Raw genomic sequence first — 19,976 nt, 5'->3', positions numbered from 1 at the left:
ATGTAAAGAAGCCAAGAGATTTAGAAGTTACAACGTCATCATATCATATCACAGTAGAAGAGATACCTGACGAGAATGAAGAAGTTGAGGCCGATGAGGCCCCTAAAACACTTGAAGACGGGGGCAATCGACGTGGATGAACTCAAGGAACTCAATTTGGGAACTACAAGATCCTCGCCCCATTTATGTCGATTGCTTTGCTGACTAAGGAAGAAGAAGAGGAGTACTACAAGTTATTGGTCGAGTACAAAGATGTCTTCGCTTGGAGCTATAAAGAGATGCCTGGACTCACCCAAAATTGCGAGTTCATCGTCTAGCAATCAAGAAAGGCACCAATCCCAAAAAGCAACCTCAACGTCGTTTGGTAGCCGAGCTTGTACCTGAAATTGAAAAGGAAGTCAATAAACTCATTGAAGCAGGTTTCATTCGAGAAGTCAAATATTCTACTTGGATAGCAAACATTGTCCCATCGAAAGAAGAATGGACAACTGCGCATATGTGTCGACTTCGGAGACCTTAATGATGCATGCCCGAAGGATGACTTCCCTTTGCGATTCTGAGTTGATGATTGACGCAACCACTGGTCATGAAGCCCTCTCATTCATGGATTGTACTGCTGGTTACAATCAAATACATATGGCACCCGAAGATCAAGAAGCAACAGTTTTCGAACCCCAAAAGGGATCTTCGCTGCACATCATGCCGTTTGGATTGAAGAATGCTGGCGCTACGTACCAACGTGCAATGCAAAAGATCTTTGATGACATGCTGCATAAAATAATAGAGTGTTATGTTGATGACGTGGTTGTCAAATCAAAGAAAAGAGAAGACCATATCAAAGACCTTCGAACCGTCTTTGAAAGACTTAGAAAATGTCAACTCAAGATGAATCCACTCAAGTGTGCGTTCGGTGTCACATCTGGGAAGTTCTTGGGGTTTGTGGTTAGGCATAGAGGCATTGAAATTGACCAAACAAAAATTAAAGCCATCAACGAAATGCCGGAACCAAAGACGTTAAAAGAGTTGCGCGGATTGCAAGGACGTTTGGCATACATTCGAAGGTTCATATCTAACCTAGCAGGACGTTGCCAACCATTCAGCCATCTCATGAAAAAGGATGCTCCATTCCAATGGGATGAAAAATGCAAAAATTCTTTTGATAGCATCAAGAAGTACTTGGTCAGTGCACCAGTCTTTGGGGCACCAATTCCGGAAAGCGACTTGTCCTCTACATCGCAAAGACAAGAACGCTCACTGGGGGCAATGTGTGCTCAAGAAATTGAAGACCGTAAAGAGAGAGCACTCTATTACTTGAGTCGTACCTTGGTTGGAGCCGAGTTGAATTACTTGCCCATAGAGAAGATATGTCTTGCTTTGGTGTTCGCCATCCGAGAAGTTGAGACACTATATGCGGCGCATACCATACACGTGGTCTCAAAAGCGATCCAATCAAGTACATACTCTCAAGACCATCTTGTCCGGAAGACTTGCGAAATGGGCAATGTTACTTAAGCGATGACTTGGTGTTCGTGCCTCAAAAGGTCATAAAGGCCAAGCTATCGCCGACTTCTTTGCTGATCATCCAATGCCAGCAGAGTGGGAAATTTCGAGATGACCTCCCGGGAGAAGAAATTTTCTATGTGGACGTCCTACCCCCATGGCAAATGTACTTTGACGTCTTTGCAAGGAAGGACGGAGCTGGAGCCGGAGTTGTATTCGTAACTCCACAAAATCATCTCATGCCATACTCCTTTACGCTCACTCAGTTGTGCTCAAATAATATGGCAGAATACCAAGCTCTCATACTCGGCCTCCAAATGGCGATCGAAATAGGTGTTAGAGATATGGACATCTACGGCGACTGAAGTGGTGGTCAACCAAGTCCTTGGTGAATATGAAGTAAAAAAGGAAGACTTGATTCCCTACCATCAACGGGCATTACAACTGTTGAATCAACTTGAGGACATCCATGTTGGTCATGTGCCAAGGAGTGCCAATAAGTTGGCTGACGCGCTTGCCAATCTTGCGACCACTTTGGCACCGGGGCGAAGAGTCTATGCAAGTCCCAGTCTGCAATCGTTGGGTAGTATCATTGCTTGAAAAAGAGGAAAATGTAGATACAACCAACATGATATGCGTCTACACAGTTGATGAAGATGACTGGCGTCAACCTATCATTGATTTTTTGGACCACCAAAAACTACCCGATGATCCCAGACACAAGGTAGAAATACGTCGACGTGCTCCAAAGTTCATTCACTATAAAGGGACACTCTACAGACATTCTTTCTCAGGCCAATGGTTGAGGTGTCTAAGCAAGGACGAAGCTACTGAAGCAATGCATGAAGCTCATTCTGGCATTTGTGGTGCTCATCAATCTGGGCCTAAACTTCATGATCGCGTAAAGAGAATGGGGTATTACTGGCCAACCATGGTGCAAGATTGTATGGACTTTGCAAAAAAATGTGAACCCCGTCGCTTCTCGCAAACTTCATACACCAACCGCCGGAGCCGTTACATCCTCATCTGTTTCTTCATGGCCCTTTGAAGCTTGGGGACTTGATGTTGTGGGACCTCTTACTCCAAAGGCCTCAAATGGACACGAGTATATACTCACTGCCACTGACTACTTCTCAAAATGGGTAGAAGCCATCACACTACGGGAAGTGAAGAAAGAAAATGTTGTGGACTTCATTAGAACCCAAATCATCTACAGATATGGTGTACCTCAACGTATCACAACTGACAATGGGAAACAATTTTTCAACCATCTGATGACAAGTCTGGGAGAAAAATTCAAGTTCAAACAATACAAGTCATCCATGTACAATGCCTCTGCAAATGGTTTGGCTGAAGCCTTTAATAAAACTCTTTGCAATTTGTTGAGAAAAGTAGTAGCAAAGTCAAAGCGAGATTGGCATGAAAGAATTGGTGAGGCGCTGTGGGCATATCGTACCACATACAAAACACCTACTCGAGAGCAACCCCGTGCGCGTTGGTGTATGGAGTGGAGGCCGTGTTGCCTTTGGAGTTGCAGATCCCTTCCTTACGCATTGCTATTCGGGAGGGACTCACAGATGATGAGAATGACAAATTGCGATTAGCAGAGTTGGAAGCTCTCGATGAAAAGAGATTAGAGGCTCAACAAAAGCTCCAGTGCTATCAAGCAAGGTTGTCACGCGCATTCAACAAAAAGGTGCGCCCTCGTTCTTTCCAAGTAGGAGACCTCGTCCTTGCAGTACGAAGACCAATCATCACCTCTCACAAGCCAGTTGGCAAGTTCACCTCTAAGTGGGATGGTCCATACGTGGTACAGGAGGTCTATACAAATAGTGCTTACAAAATCGTGGATGAAGACGGCGTTCGAGTAGGCCCAATCAATGGGAAGTTTTTGAAGCGTTACTATTCTTAAATCCCAACAGTGAAGGCTCCTAAGCAAGAGCGTAAACTGTATACAAAAAAAAAAAAAAAAAAACAAACAAACAAAAAAAAAAATCTCCAAAAAAAAAAAAAAATATACTCCTTTCTTCCTTTATGAACTACGTCGGCTTGATCTTGTGAAATACACTTTGTGCTTCACAAGTACGTAGGCAACTTGGGTGAACATGTAGCTCAAGTGCAGCCACACCTCCAAAAAAAAAAAAAAAAAAAAAAAAAAAAAAAAAATCCCTCTCTTGAACTACGTTGGCTTGATCTTGCAAGTTGTCATCTTGGTAGCTTTGCAAGTACGTAGGTAGTTTAAGCAAACACTTTGTTCAAGTGCAGCCACACCAAAAAAAAATTACATCAAAATAATTACTCCTGGCCCGCAAGAGTTTAAACTGTGAACGGCTAAATAAACAATATTGTAAATATTTGTTTGTATAAATAAATATAATAAAATGTAACACGCTGAAAGGGTGTTATTGCGCAGAAAACGATTAAGACAAACAAACATCTTAGAAGCATTTGGTCCATTAGGCTACAAAAAAAAAATGGATGAAATCTAGATAATCTTAAAAAAAAAAAAAAAAAAAAAAATCCAAGTGTCTATGGATCAACATCCAGAGAAGCCCGCATCTCTTCCAATTCAACTCTCCGCTCTTGAAGTAAGGCTTCCTCTTCAGGACTCAAAACAGGGATATCGTCAAACTCGGTTAATTCTCTCTCCAACTTCTGAAGATCATCTTGCAATGAGATTAAGGATATATCCTCAGCTTCTAAATTGCTTCGCAATGTCTTTTCCTTCTCTCGTGCTTGCTTGAGTTTAGCTTCAAGATCGTTTATTTCTTCCAGAGTAGCAGAAAGTTCCACAGCTTGCTCTTTATGCTTTTCTTGCGCCTTATCATGAAGAGATTTGGTATCCTCAATGTTTTGATGCCACTCCACCCTTTTGTCCTCCAGCAATGCAGGATGATGACACTCTGCTGCCTGCTTCTCGAGTGCAAGGTAAGCATGGACCGCACCCACATAAGAATCCACTCGTGCCTGTAGTGAAGAACAGTCATCTTTGAGTTGTCGGATGCTCTCATAATACACGTTAGCCTTCATTGCCACTTCCCCTACATTAGAGAAGCTTGCATTTTTTAATTCTCCCAAGACCTGCAAGCGGATCGCGTCTAGTGCTCTGTCAAAAATCCCCTTAAGTGAAGGAGGTGGACGAAATGAGGCTTTGGAACACGTAGGGAGCATGGTAGGTTTAAATGGTATTGTTAGAGGCTTAAACGTCGCCTTCGATCGTCGTTTGCAAGGAGGAGACATATGAGTTGAAGCTGGACTATCCACGACAGTTTGACTACCATTGGCAAACGAACTGTTAGTCTGGCTCCCCTGAGATGCTGGACCAGAAGAGTCTCCTACGGGTATTGATTTATTAACAATCATAAGCCCTTTCCCTTTTCCAGGCTTCATCTTTGGTGGACGATGCAGAAGACGATATTCGGAGCAAGGAGACTGTCTCCAAGGCACATTCACCTTCTGAAAAAAAAAAAAAATGATCAAGTAGGAAAATAAATAAATAAACAACGATAGTCATATAAGAAAAGAAGCTAACCAGCGTTTGCGAAGGCATTCTTGATGCACTCGACACCCCCTCAAAAATCTGGACATCTAGTCTGACATCATCTGCATCCAAGACAGACACTTTTCTCTTGCCACGACGATCATGTTTAGGGTCAATCTCGGAAGCTGAATCGCTGTGGTGGTTGTCCTCAATACGGCCTTTCGCTTTAGGGACAACAACTTTGGATTTCAGGGGCACTGCTTGCTCTCGAGGCTGATTTCTAATATCCCCATGATGATCACGCTTCTTAGTCTTGTGGTCACTTCCGGTACTATGCACAAGAATGTCAACATTCTTTCTTAGATCCTTCGGGTAGAGTTCCTTCCACCATTTAGTAAATCCAGGAGTGACATTCTCATCCCATCTGAACGAAGGACTGGGAAGGTAAACGCGAGACATGCTACCTGTAAACAAAAACACTTGCCAATATTTCAGTGCCTCGAAGCATGTGACGTCAGGTTTGTCTGAACCACGATTCAATACGCCGGGAATGTCTTGACAAAAGCCAAATTGTCTACTAAACCGATGGGGATTATAAGGTTCAAGGTGAAACCCATTACTCAGACGCAAACACAAATAGGAGGAATGAAGGGATGCAAGATAGTCGAGCCCCAGGGCATCAAGGTCACCATTGTCTACCAAGACATCTACTTTGTGTTTATTTAACATAAAACGCTTTGCATCAAATTTTCTTCCCTCATGCATGAGTTTTCGAGCTTCTTCGGGTTTTCCATTCCTCGCTTCCAACAACGGACCTGAATACTTAGTCATATGGGGACCTGTCGGTGATGGATTTATCGCATGATAAGTGTCAAAGTAATTTGCAATCCACCCGTATAAGTAATGTGCCGGGAAGAATGACCTGGAGTATTCGGGGTTCATAGACGTGGCTAACCCATTCAAACCTTTGTAAATGCTAGCTAATACAGGAATTGCCAGACTAAAAACTCGACCTTCCGCCATCATACTTGCAATCTCGAAGGTAGCTGGTCTAATTAATCTGTCGCTATCTTCCCAAGAAAACAAATACGCAAAGCCAACATGATAAATGCGCGGCTAAATAAATCTTTGCCCGTCGGGAATCATTGCAACCAAGCTTTTCAAATAAGGAGTGTTCTTCCTCTGTCCATTCATCGGATGTTCGGGCTCAATCTCACCACTTGGATTCTCGGGTTGAAGCTGGAGGATTTTTGGTGGTCCTTCGCGCTTTAATAGGAGGCGGATGTACAACCTGTCTTTTGCACCAAAAGTCAATCCATTGCTGAGCAGAAACTTCACCCTTGTCCTTTGATTTCCTCGCAAGGTAGTGAAACGCAGTAAACAAGAAAGTGCACGTAGTAGGGACAGTCAAATTATTTTCTTCAGTCGTTGACTTTAGGATGCTAAGTTGAGGCACCGTTTCATCATAAATCTCTCCCACAACAGGGAGACCTCCAAGTTTCTTTAGATCCCACAGGGAGATAGAAAATTCGCCTTCTACAGTATGAAAGGTATTAGTACCAGGACACCATCCTTCGAAGAAGGCACGCATGATATGTAAGTCCTTATCATAAGAATATAAGGAAGCATAGACCGCTTGACGGATAGAAGCAGTCGAAAGGATGTCACTAAAGCGAGCAAGTACATCTTCAGTCCACTCCCAATATTTTGGCATGTAGATCGATTCCCCGTAAATTTTCAGGTTGAAGGATCCCCATCTAACTTTTCCTGAGATGATTTTGCGCCCAAGTAACTCATAAGTATAATTTGTACCAGGCTTCACTTTAAGGTTATTTTTTAAAAGGTAGCGTGAGCAAGCGTCTGGTTCTCGAGTGTCAAGCTTCATGGACATTTCATTTAGCAAAGAATCCCTTGTTAGACTGGCTGCTCCACCTTCTAGCATACGAAGCGATTTGCTTGTGAGAAAGTAAGTTCCAGATGCAGCATCTTGATCCTTGCGGTCAACCACGGAAAGATATATGTCGCTCCCCTTGCGAAATTCCTTCAGGTACACCATTGCAGCCTGCAAAAAGGACAAATACATATAAATATAAAGAATATGAGGAGATCTTTTACAGGTCGGAGAAATATCAAGTCAAGAAGTGCATTCATCCGGCAGGTCTCATGGGGAGAGGATGATGAAATAATAGTCTTCATAAAGAGGTTCATTGTATGAGTCTTCAAAACTGTGTCGCGATGACCCGAATGGGTTCACCCTGACACAACCTGTCGCGATGACCCAAAAAATGGGTTCACCCTAACAGGCAATAAGTCTTCAAAACTGTGTCGCGATGACCCGAATGGGTTCACCCTGACACAACTTGTCGCGATGACCCAAATATGAGTTCACCCTGACAAGCAATAAGTCTTCATGTCGCGATGACCCAATACGGGTTCACCCTGACAAATAATAAATCTTCACTGATGAACAGATACGGTGGCCTTCCATGAAGTACGGACAATTTGAAGATGGCCGAAAAGACGGGAACATAAGCCCTAAAAAAAAAAAAAAAAAAAAAAAAAAAAAAAAACGCAGCATACACAATTGGAAAAGGCATGTAATCTTGTGTGTCCCATCAAGAAGTAAACATCCCATAATATATTATGTGTGATACAAATAGGAGATGGGCAATGAATTTGGAAAGATGTATATTACCTTAAAAGAAACCAAGATTTTGGGGTCAAATATGGATAAAGCCAAGCTGCATTCAAGCATACAAAAAAAAAGATTAGAGTGCATACAAAAAGAAAGGAAAGAAAAAGAAAACAGAGGACCAAAAATGGAAAGGACAAACAAAAGCATAGGGTGCCATATTCAAGTGCCCAGATTTGGAGCATAAAGGGAAGAACTTCAGAGCTGGAATTCAATTACTTTGTACTGATTAGAGTGCTCTTCATTTATCAGAAAAAGGGTACCAGTCCAGCAATACACCAAAAAAAAAGGGTGATTGTTTCGGACGGTCTTTGCTGAGGTCGTTGGGAGGTCAAACGATAACGAAAATCCGAGTTATTCGATGTTTCGGAATCGTGGGACTGCAAATTTTGTGAATATGGGAAGCTTTAGGATCAAAGATCATTCTCCATGATGTAAAATTGGTCGACAACAGGGGCTGTCCACGCACTCTGTTTTTCACGAAATCAGGGGACGATGTGGTGTGCAGTATACAGATGGAAAGGACACTTACTTTAAATGGGACGGTGTAATCCAAGCGAGTCAATGTTGAGTTAAGATCCTCCGGAAATATTCAGCTGCAGTAGAAAATAAAGGAGATTAAGATGAAGAATATTTCATATTCTAGCCTTTCATATGCATAGTCGGATCATCGTTGTCTGAAATAATGGTCAAGGAAGGTACAAATAAACCAACTCAAATTTCGAAACCTGCAAAGGATAAGAAATCAATGAAACAAAAAAAAAAAAAAAATCATCATGCATTGCAGTAATATATGATGCGTCAATGAATCAAATTCATAACAAAAAAAATATGTTAATTCATATTCTAGCCTTTCATACGACAAATTGGTCTGATGAAATAGCAAATGTTAATTCGTAGGCTAAAATAAGTTTGAAGGGTGAGTTTTGCAAGTCCAGGTTGGCAAAATATGTATGTCGGAATTGAAGAACGTGTGCCGAAAATCAACCCGAATTTGAACACTTTTTCGAGTCTCTGAGATTTGGGTCAAGTCACGGCCTGATTTGGTTAATTGTTTGGTCAGTCAAGCAGCGATGAAGTGAGATAATACCTGATGGTTCAGGCTGTACCGCACAACTTCGACGACGGAGTAACTGGGCTGTGTAAACAAACAAAAAAAAGAGGGCATCGTCATTAGTCAAGTTCTTTTAAAAAATTTCACAGCATTTGTCAAGCGCATATAATGGGGTTCATGGATGTTATCACCACACTGACGCAATGAAGAAAGGACAAAAGAGGAGAAATGACCTTTCATTATTACAGCAGTTTCTTTATTGCCATACGAAAAAATTTAAGTGACTTTCATAAATCCAGTTTAGCCGAGTGTGTCTCACGCGAAAGTTGGCCCGACTTTGAATCGGAAATAGAGTTCGAATTGCAGTTTCTCCACAGAGTTGGGTAAAATGTGTTCAAAAAAAAAAAAAAAAAACCAAAGAGAAATTCAAGCCTAAGTCTAACCGGAATGGGTTTAAATTGTGCAACGTAAGATATGGTTCACTTTTGTTCAAACTTGATATTTACAGCCCTATAATTTCAGTAAGGTGAGCAAAACAACTGAACATAACCACGATAAAAGTTAAAGCTCGTACGGACAAATATGAAGGAAACGAAGACCGGAATCGAAAGCAACACTTTCTGTGAGACGCCGCATCGGAATGTGAAGTGCATCAAATAAAGAAATCAAACGGGATGAAGAGAAAGTAAAGTGCAGTACTTGTTTCTTATGCAGTAGGTGTTAAAAAAAAATCACAAGAATAAAAGGAAACGAGAACGCTACCTTGAGGAAATCTCGAAGAATGCACAAAGTAGCAAAAGCTTGATGCTGTAAAGCTCAACGAGAAAATTGGTTCAGTAGGACTTATGAGACATGTATAAAGTGGGATGATGAAATAGGCGTTTACTAGACCAACAGTAATAATGAAGTGGAATCCTTCACCCAAAGTCTCCATTTAATTAATTAAACTGACGGTGTCAATGGTAGCTGCAGTTCAATAACGTCTATACTGGCACTCAACAACACTTTTAGACCAAATTGGAGATTTTTAAGCAGGATTCGGGTCAATCTTGGGATCAAAATATCTGGGCACAATTGGGTCGGCTTGAGTCGTCAAGATTTAGGTCGATCTGTGTCGAAGGTAAGCTAAATTTACAAAGTTACAAAGGAAACGTGATGAAATTCCGGTCGATAAGTATGATTCAAGCTCCGAGCAAGACTGGTCTATCTGACGGCAGTAATATTAAAGTGTTCGACCGTGTCCACAAAAAAAAAAAAAAGACTCGTCTCATCAGATTTGATTATTCAATGAGTATAGTGGAGCGAAATATTGACAAAGATGCTGAAAGAGTTACAGAGGAAACTCATCACAAATTCACATGCTACACAAAACGAAGATAGCAGCATGGTTCTAACTTTAAACAAATATTTCGATAAGGTAGAAGAAGAGCAATTAAAATTTACCTGTAATCAATCGGCTCTATCGCACAATGAAGATGAGTACAAGAGATCAAGGCGAGACGATGTTTCGATAACGAGAAGCCTTCTCTGCACATGTAAAAAAAAAAAAAAAAGCAAAGAAATTGAGCATAAGGCGTTATGTTTTGTAGAAATACAGAGGACATTGATAAACAAGAAAGCAACCCAAGAATTTACGGAAGAAAAAAAAATACCGTCAATTGGTGTTTAATGTTGTCAGTTGCAAGTATTTATAGGTTACGGGTGTCCTTGTCCTACGCCAGTACAAAGATTTTCCAAAGACATTACTTTCCTAAATCACTAAAATAATCGGATAGAGTTTTGGTATCACAAAATAAACCAATTACTCAATTCGTATGTTTATTGGAAAATTAAACAATATGGCAAGTGTGTGTCACCCGTTAACCCGTAAAGTTACACACTAGCGGATGGCGTGAAAAAAAAAAGGGGTCACTCGCCAAATCAAAATAAAAATGATAGAGTGACGTCAAAAAAGATGGGTCATCCTTACGACAAGTTCGGGTACCCGATGACTTTCAAGTCAAACAAGGAAAAAAATGTGTGTCATTCGCCAAGTCAGATAATGACTGGGTGACGTAAAAAAATCCAGAAGCTACTACCCTTACGACAAGTTTGGGTAAGCTTCGACTTCCAAGTCAATTTCACCCGACAAGTTAGATAATGACAGGGTGACGAAAAAAAAATGGATCATTCTTGCGACAAGTTAGGGTGCCATCATCGACTCCTAAGTCAAAGCAAAATGAATCGAGACCCTGCCACGTGAAGATACCAGGAGGTGCACGTGACAAGGTCCCGAGGGGGCAATTTGTAGGCACGGAAAATTTATTAAGTGCCGAATAAATAAAATAAATTAATTATTTTGAGTTAATACCAAATTTTAACTTAATTTAATTAATTTATCCCGATTAAATAAAATATGGCCGATTCGGATTACAAAAGGAGTTGTTCGGATCACTAAACCCAGAAAGAATTAAACTTGGGCCAAGGTTGCTAATAATCCCACAAATGGGCATGTGACCATCAAAGTCCAACAAGGGGATTTGAAACTCTATAAATAGAGCTCTCCTCATTCATTCAATGGGTTGGAAATTCATAATTGCAAAGGAGCTGGAGAGAACAAGGTACAAATTCCTACAAATCCTCTCTGTCAAAATCATTGCAAGCAGTCAACAAGCACATCAAAATCGTGCCGCCTGCGTTGAAGATTCAATCACAAGTTCAAACCTTCAAGAGAGATTCAAGTCATCGCGACCCTCTCAAGAAATCAAATTTACATCGCGCGTAGAGCAATTAAATTTGTCTACACGCGTACCCCTCACGTGTACCCCCGTACACGTACCCCTTCTGACATATTAGAATCAGAGGATACATTAGAGATTGTACACGTACTTTTGATATTTATTAATAAAATATAATTGTTTCCTTGTTTTGTATTTCAGTTATCGCAATACAAAATTTGCTGTTACACTTACCCTAAGAGAAGCCACAGATAGTCAGGATTTCCTTCTTAAGGCTATTTTTGACTCCATTAAAATATGCACAAGACTTTTGAGCATTCATTTTTAATCCAGAGGCCATAGAAAAAGAAGAGAAGGCTCTTAATATAATCATCATTGATTGAGCATCCCCCTTACTGAATAATAGGAAGTCATCTGCAAACATGAAGTGGGTATATATCAACTTCAGTTATTTGCAGAGAGAAAGTCATCTGCAATCATCATTTCTCTCCATCTCGATCATGACTATATCACAGCTGTGCTAATCTCATAAGAACCTCAAAAGTTTCAACCATTCAACCATACGACCAACATGCTTGTAAAATTTATGTCAACCAGTCACATAGCATTACACTCTTACTACCCACTCTCTTTACACTCTCCGCGGTTACCGATTCAAAACTGAAAGTGCTATGGTGTGTATTAAGGATGTCTCCTTAACCAAACTAAGAGGGGCTTTTAACAATAATCTACCCGGGGTTTATTTTATTAGACACCCTATAATCATTTAGTTCATTGGTTAGGCTTTAGATAGGGACGTTCGCTGTAATATCATATTATAACACCCTTATTTAACAAACAGCCTTTAGCAAGACATTTCCAGTTTTATAAGGTTGTTACCATCTCAGTTGTCCAAGGTAGTAAATATTAAAAGACACATAATGAAAGAGTACTTTAATTAAATTACGTAGTAAATAATAAATCTGTCTTAAATTGTCCTAAAATTGAAACCAATACTAAAAGAATGCTTTATTAATACAACGGAAGTCTCATTAATTGAATTAAGTAACTAAGTGAAGCTTTAAAAAACTAAAGTGGCCGACTTCTACTCCGATCGATCCGTCTCTGCTCCCACCAACATCCAAGGCTCACAAATCAACACCTGCATGGAAGGTTTATGGTGTGTTGTTGGGCCATTTGGGAACATCGAAATAAGGTCGTCTTTGAGCGGAAGGAGATTGACTCGACAAGAGTGCTTCGGAGAGCTAAAGATGTTATCGAGGAGATTGAGGGTGAGGGCCCTGTCAGGGAGAAAGCTAGTGGGCAGTGGGTGTCGGCAGTGGCGGATGAGGGGAGAGCTGGATGGGTGGCAGCATCGGTAGGGTCGGTAAAGGTGAATGTTGATGCTGGTGTGAAAGAGGGTGACAGAGTTGGAGTTGGAGCCGTTTGTAAGGATGGGTTTGGGAGGGTGTTATGGGGCATGGAAGGAGGAGTGGTAGCCACACGTTGCGGAAGCGGTTGCCGTGCTAGAGGGCCTTGAAGAAGCTAGTCGGAACGGGCAATCAAATGTGGTGATCGAAAGCGGTTGTACTCAAGTCCCTTAAATTACTTAATATATACTCCTTCCGTCCCGATCATTTGTTCACTTATTTTATATTTTGGTGTCTCATTCATTTAATTCGTTTACCTTTTTATATTTTGGAATGTGTTAAAATTGGTAATTTGATCATACACATAGCTCATTGTCCACTTGTCATTCATTAACAATATCCATAATAGGTCACGTTACTCACGTACCATTTTCTAGATTTTTGTGTCAAAAAAAACAAAAGATAAACAAATGATCGGAACGGTGATAATTATAGATACATATAATAATTAGATTATTACTTGTGGTTTTGATTGAAGATTAGCGAGTTTATATCCACCATAACAATTGTGGAGATGAGAATGTGAAAAAAACTTGAGAAGCATCCATTAACAACTTTATTAAATGCCAAATTGAGGGCTAATAAGATCATCAACTGTGTTGTTGACCACAAATAAATAAAATAAAATAAATAAAATAAAATCAACAAAATAAAACACAATAACGAAATGATAAGATAAGATTACAATCTTAGTTACATAGAATCAATATAAATAAAATGAAATGGAAATAATCTTCAGAAAAGAAAGTGCCCAACATCATGAATAAATGACATATTCATGGAATTATATATTGTTTTAGCAGGTAGGGCATTGAAACCGAGTATTAAGATCACCCTTACCACACAAGTTAGGTAACAATGCTGAAGAGATAGAAAGGTTAAGAACTGGAAAGCCCAACAAAGCTGCCTTAAGTCTTGTACAAAGACATAATGATGCATCAACGCCTACAAGCCCATCAAGTAGGCTACAGCACTCGGATTTTCGCTCTTCCATAGCCATTAGTACTTCAGTACATGCTGCTATTTTTAGGGCATCATTAGGGCACTTTCCATCAGCTGGAGTCGGACATGATGGGGGTAGTGGGGTGGTTGGGGTTGGGGTGGGGACATAGTTTGAACAAACCAAAGTGAACAACATTAGGTTAAGGCATAGGAAGAAAATAGCCTTTGATGAAGCCATCTTAATTATTAAGGAATTAATTAAAAAAAGATATTAAGATGTTAAGATGGCTTGTGATTGGAGGGATTGTGTTTGGAAGTTAAGTAAACGTACTTGAATTTATATAGGGAAAGTTTTGGTAATGTAAGGAATTAAAAATGTTGGAAATTGCGTATTTTTAGGGTTATCATGTGCTTAGGCCAAATCAGTGAGTGCAAGGTGGCTCTTAGTTAACATTTTAATTATTTTATCAAATAATTGTTGCAATAAACTCCCAATTGTCCAGCTTGTAAGATTCCATGTGCTACATACTTAATCTTGGAATAATAGATGATATATAGACTAAAAGAATAATCTATCGCAAAAACTACGCCACGAGATTACGACTGTTGTATGTTTGACAAGAAGAAATGACCTTTTAGTTACTTTAACCATAAAGTATTCATTATTTATCAAAAAGTGGAAACTTTTTTTTTGTCAAAAAACACGGGTAAAATCGTCGTATATATATGTGAGAACAATAGGTCTTGGTATAGACGGGTGGGGCGAACAGACGGGTAAAGACCTCTAATAAAATGGGTAGGGGGACAAGGTGGGGCACCCCCATGTGCTCTCCACTTTATGGCAAACGAGTATTCTGTGAGGGAAAGTGGTATCCGTCTATATGTATAGACGGATAGTGTCCGTCTATAATGAGAATTTGTGATGTGAGAATTGCTTGTAGTACTTAAGATATGGAATGCTAATTCAAGCCATGCTTCTTGTACTTGACGTTAATCACATTAAATTATAGGTAATTCACGGCCCTATACTAAAAGAATAAGAATTTACTAAAATTTTCCCGCATAAATGAATTATTCTATGGCTAGTATAGATCTCGCGCGAATGTGCGGTTTGATAGGAATATTAAAGAAGATAATAATTATAAAACTGATATTTAACTCAATTTGAAATTTAATTGTAAATTTATTATTAATCTGCGGAAGGTTGTGATGGAAAGCGACTGTCTACAGCTGATTGAGTCTCTCAAGGGGAAGCGGAACGGAAGAAGTATTTTTTCACAAGTTACTGATGATATTTTACTTTTACGTAATGAGTTTGAGTCTGTTTTATGGTCACATACTAGTCGGGTCAATAACTGTGTAGCGCATTGTTTAGCTCATAGTTGTCCTAGAGTCATTGGTAGAACGGAATGGTCGAATGTATTACCGACGAATGCTCAGAATGCTGTACGTTTTGATATTTCAATGTTAGAGTAACACCTCCGGGTGTTTTCATCAAAAAAAAAAAAAAGCCATAAAATACGGTGTTATCAATACCCATTACAAGGGAGATGTAGAATATGCCTAATTGATGTGTTGAGATTTGGGTAAATAAGATTTGCACGTAGTAGTCACTGTCCCATGTGATCCTTTGACGAAAAAACGGATTTTGATGATGACAACAAGATTTTGTACAACCCAACCAAATGGAATTAATCAATCCTAATCGTAATTTATTATGAAAGTGTCAACTATTATAGAAAATTTTAATCTAGACGATAATATATGTCTTATTTTTTACATAAGTATAGTAAATAAGACAGAAGAAGTATTTTCTTTGTTCTTGTTATTTGTTTATTTTTGGTTTTGTCACAAATACCAAGGAGAAGTGAGGAGATCATTTGTGGGTTGCATACGTTTTGCTATTAGGTCGACAAACAATTTTGTGATTGCCTCAGATTATATCAATGCCATTAATGTCCTTTTGAAGACGGATCCCCCTTGTGGTCCATTTACTAACATCATTCTTGAGTGTAGGGAACAATTCAAGGCCTCACTTCATTTAAAGCTAGTGTTTGAGAAAAGATCGGGCAACAAAATAGCGGATGCAATTGCTAAATTTTCTATCAAAGACCCTAACTATTGTAATGGTTGTTTTAATTGGGTCAATGCCCCTTCTTTTGTAATCGAGTACTATCGACAGACTTTATTTCGACATGTACGCCGCATAATCCCGATTTCCCCCTCCCCTTAATTGAACACTCTTTTTCATTTATAATAGATGTTCCCTTTGTTCAAAAAAAAAAGTAACAAGTAGACAAAGATAAAATTTTAGCAATTAAAGGAAGGATGTTGAATTCTCTAATGGAATATTGATCACTTGTCATCCATTAACTATATCTACAAATTGTCCTTTCCTCTTTTCTTGGTGTTTATGCCAAAAGTAAAGTTAAACAAATACTCAAGCTCGGAATGAAGGAAGTACGTTATTACTTAATATATTATGCGAGACTAATATTAGTAGAAATTATGATCGAAGAGAATCGAGTTTAGGTCATAAGTTAATAAGCATTCCTTTAGAGTCTCAGGTATGCTTATAAATTCGATCAACATAAACTGAATGAATTAATTTGTACATCAACTATTCAATTTGTCGAGCAATAACAACTTAATTAAACGCCAAAGCGGCTAATAAGATCAACTGAGTCGTTGACCACAAATCAAATCAACAAACAAAACACAACCACATGATCATATTAGAGAATTATTCTCATAGTAGGAAAGATATTATTATGGGTAAGGCTCAGACCCATTTGCATGATTTAACATGATATCAGAACCGATGGCTAAAGACCTGGGTATGATGATTAACTGGGCTATTATGTGCCAGCTCGAGCCGAGGCTTTGTGTGCCTCTTATTTGGCCCAGTCTGAGCTTGTTTGGAGTCGGAGAAAATTCCATCCGTTGATGGCTCCGGTCTGATTTAAAAGTGGGTCTCACATGTATGGGGGAGTGCGAAGAACCTCATATTAATCCACATTGAAGGAGAAAGAGAGATTGTACTACTTTATAACCAAGAGGGCTACTCCTTCTATTGACAATTGGTTTTAGGATGGAACCTCCCTTGTGCTGTTAAGTGGTCCGTCTCTCCTCCGTTCGGGTAAGGCCTAAACCCATTTGCATGATTTTACATGGTATAAGCCTAAACTCGATTCTCTCAAAAAAAACCTTCCGCTCGCAACAATCTCGTATTCAAAACCGCTGGCCAGAGATGGCGGTCCTATACCATCTACGGCGGGCATACTAATTTTCACGTAAAAATCATACTCGTTCCAATCCGCCATTTTCTTCCCCTTTGATGTGGGCACAAAGATTAAGGGTGGGAATATTATATTGATAAAGGACATATGTGAGGTTGGGTGATAGGAGTGAGGGATGAATAATTATGAGTTAAATAATGAATTGTGGGTCACAAATATTAATTTAATGAATAAAATAGGAGTAAAAGAGTTGGATGGGTTTGGTGATAGGAGAGAGGGATGAATAAAATAAGAGTAAAAGTTTACCAAAAATAAAAAGGGGAAGAAAACCTGAATAATCCGTTTAGAAAATAGGGAAGAATATAGTGAATGAAGGGACTAGCATAGTATTAGATAATATAGCTTTTTATTTAATGATGAATAAAAGTAGGGCCCACCTTTCCTAATCTCTCCCTCCATCCCGCATCTTTTACCAACACACAGCCAACCACCCTTCACTAATCAAACATCACATCATCGCCTTCACAAATCCCTTCCCGTCGACAACCAAAATCCAAATCCACCCATCATCCCCTACAACACTCCAGCCGTCCCCTCACCGCACAACCTAAACCGACCACATACCCTCCGCCTGATCTCCGACAAGCACCTCTCACCATTTTTATTTATACGGTTGAGTTTGCTTCGACCCTCACCGTTTTTGTGTTTCACGAGTTGCTATGGCCCTCGTGCACCATGATTTATTTTATGTTCCTTTTTATAGTCGGTGTTTCACGAGCTGCTACGGCCCTCGTGCACCTTGACATTTTAGTGTTGTATCTCACGAGTTGTTTCGGCCCTTGTGCACAGTTAGTTCGTGTCATTATGTGTGGACAACAGACAAGCGCATGATACACATCCGGTGAAAGCGTAGACAAATATCAAGTCGACTAATCTACAACAGTGTCATCAACTATATCTTTTCAGTCCAGTCAAAGCGTCCATCAACTACCGTTTCGACTGAGGGGGTGTATTAGAGAATATATATTATCATAGTAGGAAAGATATTATTATGGGTATCATAATAATATCCTATGGACTAATATTTAGGAATGGAAAATGAGATGGCGACACCGGGTGTTACCCAAACTCGGTAACACCGAAGGTATTTTGGTAAATAGATAGCCAAATTAGTTTCCCTCCTAAACATTTGAATTTCAATTTGAATATTCTTTTTATGGGCAATTAGGTAATTATACATCTATTAATTATACGCCAATAATCAAAATATTAAATTATTTACAGATTAATCTATAATTAATGAATCCATTTTGTAACCTAAGAATATGGGATTCCAGAAAACAAGAGCACTATCAATGGACACGATGATCTTGGATAATCAACTGCAAATTGATGAATAATGACAGTTAAGCAAAGCTAGATCGTCAATTCGTTATAGGCTCATAGCCAATAAATGATACACAATGAAGTTTTACAAATCAATTTGGCCATTTATTAACATAGTAACATCAACCTGCATCAAGAAAATTGTCTTCAATATCAATTACCAGTTTGGCGTCGGGCAATATAGATGCATTCCTGTGTAAAAATGGTTTGCGTTTCCGATTGCGTTAGACAACTTTTCCTTGTCAAATTATGGACAATATAAATTTAATTCCGCAATTGATAAGTTGTCTTCAACCACTATCGTCTCAATACCAAATGGTTCGAAGTTTGAGATTTGCAAGTTGTTGGTGGCTTGAAGTTCTTCAAATTAGTAATTAGGGATCTAGTTTATAAATTTGATTGGAATTACTTTTCTATCCTTTTTGTTTTGGCGCAAAAATGAAAAAAGATAAAGTCATTTTTTATTTAAATTTATTATTTTAATTATGGTGTTATTCTTGAAATCGAAACACCCAAAGTGTCGCCCTATCACTTTCCTTTAGGAATATGCTTGGAGTATCCTCCAAGACGGTCTATTATACTCCTTTCGTCCCGGTCAATTGTTGTCCTTTGGTTTTGGCACAAAGGCCAAGGAAAGAGAAGAGGACCAATAACTAAATGACAACTGGAACAAATTGAATGAGAATGATCAAATTACTCATCAAGTTCATTTTTAAAATAGAAAGGACAACAAATGAATGATACACCCTAAAATGGAAAAGGACAACAAATGACCGGGACAAAGGGAATATAATGTAACCGATTTCATTAATAATAACAACCTCATTCAGTTCATTATATCATCTTACAGATCAATACAAATTAAATGAAATGAAAATCCACTTGAAACAGACTCATGGAATTATTGTTGCATGCATGATGAATGTTTTTAGTATTACTCCGTAGTTAATTAGGGCATTGATACTCAGTAATAACCTCAGCCTTACTACACTGTTTAACTAACACTGACGCAGTGACAGAAAGGTTAAGGTGAGCAATGCCCAACAAATCTGCCTCAAGTCTAGTGCAAAGGCATAATGCTGCATCAAGGCCTACAAGTCCATCAATTAGCTTAGGCTACAGCACTCGGACCCTCGCGTCGCAACCTTGACCAACAGATAATCAATACATGCTGTTATTTTTAGGGTATCATTAGGGCACTTTCCATCGGTCGGTGGTGGTGGTGGTGGGGATGGTGTTGGGGTTGGGACATAGTCTGAGCTAACCAAAGTGAAGAACACTAGGTTAAGGCATAGGACAAAAATAATAGCCTTTGATGAAGCCATCTTAACAAAAAAAAAAAACTAATTAAAAGGATATTAAGATACTAAGATGGCTTGTAATTGGAGGGATTCATGTGGTGGGAAGTTAAGTAAACGTACTTGAGTTTATATAGGGAGAGATTTTTAGGGTAGCTATGTGCATAAGCCAATCAGTGAGTGCAAGGTGGCTCTTGGTTAACAAATTAATTATTTTATCAAATAATAATTGTTGCAATTAACTTCAAATTGTACAGC

At 39.2% G+C, this 19,976-nt stretch overlaps 2 protein-coding genes across 2 annotated transcripts; both read right to left on the bottom strand.

Moving 5' to 3' along the window:
• Window positions 1-13,649: 13,649 nt before the first annotated feature.
• Window positions 13,650-14,033, bottom strand: LOC141588771 (cortical cell-delineating protein-like). The gene has a single exon (XM_074410198.1). The coding sequence runs from the start codon at window positions 14,031-14,033 to the stop codon at window positions 13,650-13,652; it is 384 nt and encodes a 127-aa protein (XP_074266299.1).
• A 5,332-nt stretch (window positions 14,034-19,365) lies between these two features.
• Window positions 19,366-19,745, bottom strand: LOC141588770 (14 kDa proline-rich protein DC2.15-like). Its single transcript, XM_074410197.1, has 2 exons — window positions 19,589-19,745; window positions 19,366-19,511 (listed from the first exon to the last, which is right to left on the bottom strand). Exons 1-2 carry the CDS (start codon window positions 19,743-19,745, stop codon window positions 19,366-19,368), a joined length of 303 nt encoding a protein of 100 aa, XP_074266298.1.
• Between the last annotated feature and the right edge of the window lie 231 nt (window positions 19,746-19,976).

Source organism: Silene latifolia, chromosome 6 (assembly GCF_048544455.1).
Source record: "Silene latifolia isolate original U9 population chromosome 6, ASM4854445v1, whole genome shotgun sequence".
Lineage (NCBI taxonomy): Eukaryota > Viridiplantae > Streptophyta > Magnoliopsida > Caryophyllales > Caryophyllaceae > Silene > Silene latifolia.
Note: the sequence above shows the minus strand (reverse complement) of the source record. Positions and strands in the feature narration are given on the sequence as shown.